This window comes from Meles meles, chromosome 20, assembly GCF_922984935.1.
Source record: "Meles meles chromosome 20, mMelMel3.1 paternal haplotype, whole genome shotgun sequence".
Taxonomy (NCBI): domain Eukaryota; kingdom Metazoa; phylum Chordata; class Mammalia; order Carnivora; family Mustelidae; genus Meles; species Meles meles.
In genome coordinates, this window is record NC_060085.1 from 14,533,414 (window position 1) to 14,545,089 (window position 11,676).

General features: G+C 51.6%; 1 protein-coding gene across 1 annotated transcript in view; it reads right to left on the reverse strand.

Annotated features, from left to right (window-relative positions):
- ELL (elongation factor for RNA polymerase II) overlaps positions 1-4,881 on the reverse strand; it is a 74,919-nt gene extending 70,038 nt beyond the window's left edge. The window contains exon 1 of the mRNA XM_045992241.1: positions 4,735-4,881. Within this exon, the coding sequence (XP_045848197.1) occupies positions 4,735-4,869 (135 nt within the window). The 5' untranslated portion in view covers positions 4,870-4,881. The remainder of the gene's footprint in view (positions 1-4,734) is intronic.
- Between the last annotated feature and the right edge of the window lie 6,795 nt (positions 4,882-11,676).

Genomic DNA, 11,676 nt, shown 5'->3' on the forward strand with positions numbered 1-11,676 from the left:
TTTCCTTCCAATGATGTGGACTCCTAGAGTCTCTTCCCGTTTCCTCACCTGAGAGATGGGAACCATTCCCCACCACAGGGCTGACAGACAGGGGTGAGATAAGTGAGTGTGTGCAGCAGCTCGGGCCCATGCTGGCATGTGGGGTGTGATCCACAGGTGCTGGTTATCACCATCTTTAGGCTTTCTCGGGGGCAGGGGGCACAGTACAGGCACTACAGCAACCTCAGGAATTTGCAGGGCCACTCAAGTCACTGGTGCTTGCAGGAGTCCAGAACGCTGCTGTTTAACAAGAACCTGAGACCATGAGAGGACCCCCTTTCCTAGCTGCACCCCAGTGGCCCAAGATCTCCCCCAACTCAAGAAGCAGCCCGGGCCACTGAAGGCAGTCTGAGTGATCTTGGGCAGGTAGACGAGGACCCTTTGAGCTCCAACTGCCCCCAATGCATAGGGGAAACAATGAGCTAGCCTTCTTGCCAAGGTCACTAACAAGATGACAGAGGCCTGGACAAAGGGCTTAGAGGGGCCTGGCCCACAGCCGAGAGGAGCAGCCCCAGCTATTCCTGAAGATGGCCAGTCTGAAAAGCAGGCAGCACTGATGAGAAGCTGCCCTGCTTAGGACCCAGTGCGCACCCCCCACCCCAGAAAGGGGAGACAAGCCTACCTCCTGGAACCTCGCTGTGGGAGGGGAACAGAGGCTAAATTAAGGCTCCTCCTGCCACCAGTGCCCGAGATGACATCCACACAGCCGCCCCCTTAGCAGCAGGTGAACAGCCCCTAGCACAACTCTGCAAGTGTCATGGGCTAGTTGCTCCAGGCCTCTTCCATCCCCTCTCCCCACACACCGTTCCCCAGGACAGAGCCCCAGCAACTGGCCTCTATGCCCAAACCCTCCCCAGCTTCTTGTGTCTTAAGGCTTGAAGGCAGCATGCCTGGAACCCCCAACCCTCCCTGCAAAGGACCCCTCGCCAGGGAGACCTCAGTTCTGGCCATATCCTAGAGGCAGCTCTCTCAGTCAGTATCCTTTCGCACTGCCCCGCACCGCCACATCACCCCATTTTATTTCCTTCCTGATGCTAACTGCTGACAAGTTCTTTGTACCAATTTCTGTGCTGCCCTGTTCATGATACGTCTCCTGCCTCCAGAATACCAGCTCATGATGCTAGGGGCCCATCCTGGTCACTCCTGAATGTCCCACACTTGAGCAGGAGCCCTATACAAACCAGGTGCTCAATGAGACCGAGGCAGATGCAGGAGCCCAGGCTCCCTGTCTCTCTCAGTCTCTATTCAAACCTCCAGGTGGGAACCAGCTCTGGGTACAGGCACCAAATGCTGAGAACACAGCGGGAGGGGAAGGTGTCAGGGCTGCACTGATGGCCACACATGTGTCAAAAGAATCCCCACAGCCCTGAGAGAAGAAGGAGCCAGAGCTTAGACAGGGCAGGGTGCTGGGACCCTCAATAGTCCTGAGAAGGATTCAGAGATCAGAAAGAAGCCAGGCACTGGGACCCTCACAGCCCTGAGAGAAGGATCTGGAGCTGGGAGGGGTTGGGTACTGGGACCCTCATAGGCTTGAGGACAAAGATCTAGAGCTCAGAAATGGCCAAGCAGTAGGACCCTCCCAGACCTGAGAAGAATCCAGAGCTCAAAGAGGATAGGGCACTGGGATGTTGTAGCTCTGAGAGAAGGGCTCTCAGGGTTGGGAGGGGTCAGCTACTGTGATATACACAATCCTGAGGACAGGAAGGATCCAGAGCTGGGAGAGGGTTGGACACTGGGATCCTTCCCTCCAAAGGGGAAGATAGGGACTGGCCCGAGGCCTCAAGCAGATAGAACCAAGATTTAAACCCTGCTAGGCTACAATCCTCAGGCTTCTTAAGCCCCTCCCCTGGGTCCTCAGTTTTTACTGAACAACAGTATGCTCCTCTCCACCAAGGAGCTTATAAACCAGGAGAGGAGAAGGTCACTAAGCAACAGAGCCCACCAAATCCAAAAATGAAATAGCCAGGTGGTTGAGGCAGGCACCCCAAGAAGCGGCATTTCCTCAGAGTGGCCAGGGAACACTTCTCTGAGCAGGCACATGATGCTATCTTGAAAGGATGGGTCTACACTTCCTCTCTCTTCTCTCCCAAAAGTAGCCCATCACAGTGAAAAGGGAGATCTATAGGAGGAGCCACATCAGGACTCACTCGAGTTTTTTAAATTCAAAGGGAAACTGCATGAAGTCCAAGTCTACGGTGGCAGCATATGTTACTTTCTGCAACATTCCAGGCTGGCCACCAGGTCTGCACGAAGGCAGCTCAGACGCCACACCACTCTGGAGAGAGAAACCATGGAGGACTTTTACTCAGGCTCCTCCAAGAGCTAGGATTACAGGCTCTCTTGGGCCACAGAGAAAGTTTCACAGGAACTTCCTCTCCAGTCCCCTGCCACATCTGAATCTGCAAAAGCCTCTTTGCAATTAAAAGTAAAAATAAAAACCCTCTCCACAAGTTGCCATTGGCAAACCATATAACCACAGTGCTACAGGATAGAAAACTCCAGACACTATTGACGGCTGTGCAGAAGAGGTTTTGTTACTAACCCATACACTTCTCTGGTCACAGAAACCAGTTCTTCAAGTCACTTTTCCCATCCCCACCACCCAAAAGCACCCAAGCTGCCCTGACTTTAGCTCAGTCCACTACAATGCCCAAACAAGTAATGTTAAATATGAAACTGCCGAGTAACTTCAATGATCTATCAGCTTCGGAGAAAAATGCAAATTGGGTCACCCTCAAAGTTTAGCCCAGCTGGCCAAGATGCCCCAACTGGCCTGGAGAAGTTCTTCAAGGGAGCCCCTCCTGGCTGACATCCACAGCTGGGCTCCCAGTGGGATGAGTTAGAGTCTGCAGTTACCTTCACCCTCACATGAGGAAGACCCAGCTTAGGGGATGTAACCAACACCCTAAATTAAAAATAGCCGTGTGACAGCATGAGGTGGACACATAGGCGGGCCTTCCTGACGACTAGATCAAGCGAGGGCCGCACGATAGGGAGGGCGGGGCTCAGAAGTGACCAGGTACCAAGTTCACCTTATTTACATGACTCATGAGCTCTCCCCCAGCTGTTTCTAGGAAAGCCTGCCTTCTTGCAGGACAAGTCAGAATTGCCTAGGGAAAAGACTCCACACTGGAATTCCACAAGGAAGGGCGACTTAAGCTGGACACAGTGTGTGTTGTTCCCCCACCCCAACTTCTCACCTGCAAGGGTACCTTAGCCTCATCCTGAGGAATCCTTGTGACAAGGGGAGAACTCGCTCTTCTAAAAAAAAGAAGAAGAAGAAGAAGACCTCTGCTACCAATGGGAAACTATGATACAAAATACTAGGACAGGAAGGAAACTGCCCCAAAAAAGTGGGAAGAAGCACGGGAAGGGTGGGCACCAGGAAAGTGGTGTGAACGTAACAGGGGAAGAAATTCCCGACTTAGCTAATGGTGCTGAACAAGTCTGGGGCAGGAAGAAAGCCACATTCCTTCCTAGTTAGTCTCTCTCCTCACCCGCCCTCAACCCCCCCAATTCCCAGTATACACAAACACACACACACACACACACACACACACACAGGGAGCAGGGCCTCCCTGAGCCGGACACCAGACCCTTCCCCAGCCTTTTCATGACTATAAAGCTCCCACTTTCCAGACAACAAGGAAAAGGGCTCCCAAACCACTTCCCCTCAAGCCCTGACCACTCTGGGCACCTGCAACTTCTGTCCCGACAAAGAGGGCACCATGACAAACAGAAACGGGAAGAAGCAGGTTTCTGACCAGGGCCCCAGATGTGTCCGCAAATCAAGCCTGAAAGAAGGTGCACAGCAGACTCCCCCCAACCCACGCACCCTGGGCCAGGTGGCAGAAGTGAAACGCCTCTAACTTCCCCCAGATGGACCCAAATCGGTCCCTGAGAAGTTTGAGAGTCAGCGGCCAGGTGCGGTGGCCAGAGCTCCCTCCCAGGTGCCCACTAAGAGCTCCCAGCCTGGGAAAGGCACCATGCCAGAGAACCCCCCGACAAATGCCCAGCTTCTCCCCCAAACCAAAACACTCCCATTCTCCAAAAATGTCCAGTGAGACAGAGTCACCTGCGAGGAGCAGGGGAGTTGCAAACAAGCTGTCAGTTTCTGCCCAAACTCCCCTTCCCACGAACCAAGAGGGAGCCCAATTTCAAGGGTTTCATTGGTGTTAAAGCCCCCTCAAGCGCAAACTCAGCCTCCCCACACAGACGGAACAGGTTCTCCACAGGTGTCCCAACAGCGGGGCCCCACTGACCCACCCTGCCCTGGGACCCGGACGGAAAAACCTCAACCCTTCCCAACCCTCTCCCCCGCCCCCCAGCCAGGTGAACAGCTCAGTTCCTGCTCAGAGGCTGGGTGAGCCGGGAAGGCTCCGGACGCCTCCAGGTGCCGACTCAATCGCAAACACCGCCCCCCTCCCCGCGGACCAGATGCGCTAGCTCGGGGCCCCTTGGCCGCCCCTCGGGCCGCCTGCCGGTGTCACCTCCCAGAGCCGTGAGGGAACGCGGTTCCCCGCGCTCCAAGCCGGACAGGTGCTCACCCCGCGACCTGTCGGTCCAGGGACCCGCGAGCAGCACCCCGGACGCCGGACCCCGCGCCCCCAGGACAGGACGCCTCCGCGAGGGGCGCATGAGGCCGGCCTGCGCCTCGACGTCTCCGACGGTCGCTCCGGGCCCCGCTCCGCTCACCTGGCTGGCGCGGTAGCTCTCGAAGGCCCTCAGGGCACTGTCGGTGAGCTTCACGTGGAACACGGACACCTTGCTGCCGTCGCTGACCCGCCCGCACGACAGCCCGTAGCTCCGAGCCTCCTTTAGCGCCGCCATCTTGCGACCATCGCTCCCCCGCCCCCCCTTCCCGGTTCCAGCGCCGGCGCGCCAGCCCCGCCCCGCCCCGCCGCCCGCTGACGTGCTGCATTATTCATGAGACGCCGCTGACCACGCCCCCTATGACTCTAGTGAAGCCCACGGTCACCTCTGCACGGGCCCGCCGATTGTTGCATTATTCATGATTGCAGCTGGTCGCGCCCCCTATGGGCCTGGCGAAGTTTACAGTCACCGCCCCGAGGTGCTGTATATTCATGAGGCGTGGATGGCCCCACCTTTCAACGCCCCAGAGGGGGCCACTTCCGTGCCCGGACTCCTCCCCGACACGCGCACACCTTCAGGCCCCGCCTCAAGATGCATAATTCAGGACCTGGCTCCGCCAGGCAATGATCAAAGCCGTGCCCCACTGCCTGCTGACGTGATGCATTATTTATGAGATCGCTCCAAGCCTTCCGTCCTCGGTTTCTGTTGAGAGCCAGTGCGCGAAGGGGGCGGGGCCAGTGCAAAACACGTGGGGGGGGCGGGGCCGGGTACTGGCTGGGTGAATGGGCGTGACTATGCAAACCGAGTGCGCGTTGGACGCTGGGTGGGGCTGGCGGAGCTTCCCTTAAGGTAAGCAGATGGGATTCCCTGCCCGGGGCTGTTGGGGCATTAAGGATGTTGGGGAGGACGTAAATTTTGCTAGTGAGAAAAGTACAGTTTTAATAGAATAAAATTCTATATCCTCAAGGTTCTTGAGACATGGTGTTTGTCCAGCTTTCCCGTTTTAAGAAAACATTTAGGTATCATAAGATACCAAAAATCCATCTAAAATATACTATTCAGAGGACCCCTGGGTGGCTTAGTGGGTTAAGCTTCTGCCTTCAGCTCAGGTCATGATCTCGGGGTCCTGGGATGGAGCCCCGCATCAGGCTCTCTGCTCAGCAGGGAGCCTGCTTCCCCTTCTCTCTCTGCGTGCCTCTCTGCCTACTTGTGATCTGTCAAATAAATAAAAATTTTTTTTAGATTTTATTTATTTATTTGATAGACAGAGATCACAAGTAGGCAGAGAGGCACGCAGAGAGAGAGAGGAAGGGAAGCAGGCTCCCTGCTGAGCAGAGAGCGGGACGCCAGGACCCCGGGATCACGACCTAAGCCGAAGACAGAGACTTTAACCCACTGAGCCACCCAGGTACCCCATAAATAAAAATCTTTTTGAAAAATAAATAAAACATATTATTCGGGGAGCCTGGGTAGCTCAGTTGTTGAGCATCTGCCTTCTGCTGGGGTCATAGTCCGGCATGCGGAGAGTGTGCTTCCCCCTCTCCCACTCCCCCTGCTTATGTTCCCTCTCTCACTGTACCTCTGTCAGATAAATAAATAAAATCTTAAATAAATAATAAATACAGGGGCGCCTGGGTGGCTCAGTGGGTTAAGCCGCTGCCTTCGGCTCAGGTCATGATCTCGGGGTCCTGGGATCGAGTCCCGCATCGGGCTCTCTGCTCAGCGGGGAGCCTGCTTCCCTCTCTCTCTCTGCCTGCCTCTCTGCCTAGTTGTGATTTCTCTCTGTCAAATAAATAAATTTTTAAAATCTTTAAAAAATAATAATAATAAATACAGTGTACTATTCAGTGGCATTTAGTACATTTAGAACACTGTGCAGCCACTACAACTATCTCATTTGGGGAAATTTTTATCACGGCTAAGGAAAACCCCTACCCACCAAAATGGTCACTCTGCATTCCTCCTTTCCCAGCCCCTGCAACTATTAACCAACTTTCTGTGTCTATGCTTATACTTATTTTGGATATTTCGTATCACTGGGATCATACCATATGTGACCTTCTATGACTGGCACTCAGTGAAAAACTCAGCATGATGTTTTTTCTTTTAAAGATTTTATTTATTCATTTGACAGACAGAGGTCACAAGTAGGCAGAAAGGCAGGCAGAGAGAGAGGAAGGGAAGCAGGCTCCCCGCTGAGCAGAGAGCCACCTCGAGGCTCAATTCCAGGACCCTGAGATCATGACCCAAGCAGAAGGCAGAGGCTTTAACCCACTGAGCCACCCAGGCACCCCAGCATGATGTTTTTTTGAAACTGAATGAAGGCAACCTCATTTAAAATCGAGTCAGGGACATCTGGGTGGCTCAGTGGGTTAAGCGTCCAACTCCTGATTTTGGCGCAGGTCATGATCGCAGGGTTGTGAGATCAAACCCCAAGTTGGGCTCTTCGCTGGACATGGAGCCTGCTTAAGATTCTCTTCCTCACTCTCTGCCCACCCCCCCAGTAAATAAATAAAGTCAGGAGGTCAGAAGACAGAGCTCTGTGCCCTACTGACTCATTTTCAAATGCAAACCCCAACAGGAAGGAGTCTACTTTCCTACCCTAGCAAGATGACGGATGATTTTCCCCTGGCCCAGCAGCAATAGCCCAGCCAACGAACCTAACGCAACTCAGCCAATGAGAAACTGTCACTACCTTGGACTCTTACTTTCCTCTAAAGCAGCCCCTCCAACTTCCTCCTTCTCCATGAGGTAATGCTTCAACTCCTTTGTTCCGTTTTGCCAAGAGTTTTGTCATAGCTTGAGGGTCCTGAGTTGCCATTCCTCTGCTATTCCTGAATAAACCTATTTTGCCGGTAAAATAACTTGCTGTTTTATTTTCAAGATTGGTATTTTCTAGGGAGAGGGTGGTTGAGTTATGGACATAGGGGAGGGTATGTGCTATGGTGAGTGCTGTGAAGTGTGTAAGCCTGATGATTCACAGACCTGAACCCCTGGGGCTAATAATATGTTATATGTTAATGAAGAAAATGTAAAAAAATAAAATAAAATAAAATAAAAATAATTGGAGGGAAACATTTTTAAAAGAACTTAAAAAAAAAGATTGATATTTTCAAGGCTGGTCCCATTATAGGATGTATCAATGTTTCATTCTTTTTTTTTTAAATTTTATTTATTTATTTGACAGAGAGAGAGATCACAAGTAGGCACAGAGCCAGGCAGAGAGAGAGGGGGAAGCAGGCTCCCTGCTGAGCAGAGAGCCCAATGAGGGGCTTGATCCCAGGACCCTGAGATCATGACATGGGGCTGAAGGCAGAGGCTTAACCCACTGAGCCACCCAGGTGCCCCTGTTTCATTCCTTTTTATGACTATGTAATACCCCATTTTGTGGACAGACCACATTTTGTTTATTCATTCATCCATCGATGGCCATTTGGGTTGTTTCCACCATTTCCCTATTATGAATAGTGCTGCTGTGAACACTCATGTACAAGTTTTTGTGTGGATGAATGTCTTCCCTTTTCCTGGGTCTATACTTACAAGTGACATTACTAAGTCCTATTGTAATTCCATGTTTAACTTTTCAAGGACCTGCCAGACTTTTTTCCACAGGAACTGTGCAGTTTTATCAATCTCTCATTTTACAGGTGGGGAAACTGAGGCTGGAAAACAGCACTGACTTGCCCAGGCAAGCTTGTCCTGGGCTCCTGGGTCTCCTAACCTGTGGGAAGTTCTTGTTTTCTTTTCCCCTTCAATCTAATTACAGACAGTGGTCATAAGATAAAGATTTTGAGGTAAGAGAGGAAGGTGAAGTTCAGGGACCTATGTATCTCTACCAAGGTGACCTCCTTACTTCTGCCCACCACTGCCAAGTTGGCACTATCATCCATTTACCCCCTAACCATAAACTGCTGAGCCCAAGGCAATGCCAGATTCCTTGAAACATTCTCCCATACCTGCCATTAATATCTCCATTTACAAATGAAGAAACTGAGGCCCAGAGGGGTGAAGCAGGACTCAAGGAGATTGGCACTGCCCGTGAGCGGGCTGGCTGGAACTTGAACTTAAGAGCTTTCTGACCCAGAGTCTCCCTGATTACCCTTCACTCTGCCTCTGGTAACCAGGTCCTTTTCTATATATTTCCTCATTGAGCACCCTCAGCACAGGGCCTAGCATGAACTAGGTGTTCAGGAAATATGTGCTGAATAAATAAATGATATCATTTAATTCTCCCAACACAGGTATCAGCCCATTTTGTAGATGAGGAGAATGAGGCTCAGAATGGTTTCACATGCTGCTGCAGAGATTCCAACTCCAGACTGCCTAAGCCCAGGGTCAAAACTCTGGAACCCCCTACCCTTCACCTGGGATCAGTCCCTCCTAAATGGAAGATGCCAGCACTTGCTCAGTCACACTGAGCCCTCTGCCCGCTGTCTGGGCCCAGCTGTTTATCCAGGGGCTAGGCCAGATAAATATTGTAGGAGGCAGGGCTGCCCTGCCCAGAGGGATCGCAGAAGGTCAGGAATAGGGTGGCTGAGGTGTGGGCAGTCTGGAGAGAAGGATGGAGAGGATAGAGACAGCTGGACTGCTGAATGGAGAACATGGGAGGAGCCAGCTTTGAGGGCTGACCAGCTCACTGTGTAGTAACACTTGGAAAGGCAGGATCCCTTTCTGAGCCTCTATGAATTTAGCTCATAAACAGTAGTAACACTGAGTGTTTAAAATGCACCAGGCTCTGTGTTCAGTGCTTGCCATCCAAGACCACCTTTTGGAGTAAATAGAGTGGTTTGGACTCATCCACCAGATGAGGAAACCAAGGCTTGGAGAAGTTAAGGGAATTAAGAACAGGGGTGCCTGCCTGGCTTAGTTGCAGGAGTGTGTGATTTTATTATCTCAGGGTTGTGAGTTCAAGCCCCAGGTTAGGTGCAGAGACACTTAAATAAATATTTTTAAAAAGAGAAGGGGGGCACCTGGGTGGCTCAGTTGGTCAGGTGTCTGACTCTTGATTTTGGCTCAGGTCATGATTTCAGGGTTGTGAGATCAAGCCGGGTCTTGGGTTCCATGCTGGGTGCAGCCTGCTTAAGATTCTCTCTCTCTCCCTCTGCCCCTGCCGACCCCTCTCCCTTCTTTCCTTACCCCCCCTAAAAGAGAGAAGGAATTAAGAACACCACAGCCGGGGTGCCTGGGTTGCTCAGTGGGTTAAGCCTCTGCCTTCGGCTCAGGTCATGATCTCAGGGTCTTGGGATTGAGCCCTGCATCGGGCTCTCTGCACAGCAGGGAGCCTGCTTCCTCCTCTCTCTCTCTCTGCCTACCTCTCTGCCTACTTGTGATCTCTGTCTGTCAAATAAATAAAATCTTAAAAAAAAAAAAAAGACCACCACAGCCATGGGCTGTGCTGCTTCACAACAAACATTTCTCCACTTTATGCTTGATGCCCTAGTGGCTCCCAGTGGACCCCAGGAAGCTGGTTGATCACCATGGGATGCCCCTGGACAAGCACTCCACCTGCCAAGCTCATTGCAGAAGTTCTAGCTCTATGACCCTCATCGGCTCCTCATTCCCTATATGGTTTGGGACGTGTCTTGCCCTCCTTGGTGTGCCCACATCATAAAATATGGATAAGCACAGCAAACAGCAAATGGCATCATCATGGAAATCATTATTTGTTTAAGATTTTATATATTTATTTGACAGAGAGAGAGACACCAAGAGCAGGAACACAAACAGGGGGAGTGGAAGAGGGAGAAGCAGGCCTCCCAACAAGCAGGGAGCCCGATGCAGGGCTCGATCCCAGGACCCTGGGATCATGACCTGAGCTGAAAGCAGACACTTAACAACTGAGGCACCCAGACGCCCCGGAAATCATTATTATTAATAAGTTTTTGATAATTTATCTATTTAATCCCATTCTATCATCTATTTATGTCGCTTGCAGTTTATTTATGTGTTTTTCAACCACGCTGAGATGAACACCCGCTCTTTGTTAGTCAGCAGTTGCTAACAGAGCTATCGTCAATACCCGCGTTAGCTAGCTATTGCTGCATAACGAAGCACTTCACACTTGGGCCTAAAACAATAAATGTTTATTAACTCGCAGTTTCCGTGAGTCAGAAGTCTGGTATGTCTTAACTGGTCCTCTGCTCGAGGTCTCATGAAGCTGCAAGCAAGGGGTTGGCTGGCTACATCCTCATCCCAAGGCTCAATAGAAGGGTCCATGTCCAAGCTTCTTCAGGTTGTGGGCAGAACTCATTTCCTGGTGGTTGTAGGACTCTGGTCCCCATTTCCTTGCTTTCGGCTGAGGGCCACTCTCAGGTGCTAGCCACGTGGCCCCCTCCACCTCAGTAACAGAGAGCCTGCCCCTCTTGAGAGGGAGAATTTTGAATGTTGAATCCTTCTCATAGTTCAAGTCTCTCTGGCTTCATCATCTGCAACCCATGAGGTCAGGCCCACCCAGATTATCTCTGTATCTTAAAGTCAACTGTGCCCAATAACAACGTAATCACAGGAGTGAAATCTTGCCCACTTCCAGTCCTGGGATGATACACAGAAGAAATCTCAGGAGCCCCTTAAAATTTCTGCAGCCCACAGCCCTCGGAGCCAGCCTCCTACCCGCTCAGGTGCTCAGCCAGCCAATGAGCCTTAGGGATGTTGAACCGTATTGTTTTGTAGCAGAGGGAATGCAAGCATCCATGAGAGCACTCACTTTGGTTTGTTATTGTTGTTTTAATACTTTATTTATTTGACAAAGATCACAAGTAGGCAGAGAGGTAGGCAGAAAGAGAGATGGGGATGCAGGCTCCCCGCTGAGCAGAGGGCCCAATGCAGGACTTGATCCCAGAAGCCTAAGATTATGATCTGAGCTGCAGGCAGAAGGTTATCCCACTGAGCCACCCAGGTGTCCCAAGAGCACTCACTTTGAAGCTAGTCCCTCTGCATGGCAGGCAGCCAGCACGCAGCCCCAGGGTCCCATGCCCGTTCCACTGCTCGCTCAGCTGGGCATCTCAGAACCAGCAAGTGTAGCTGTGATATCCGTGGCCATGGTTG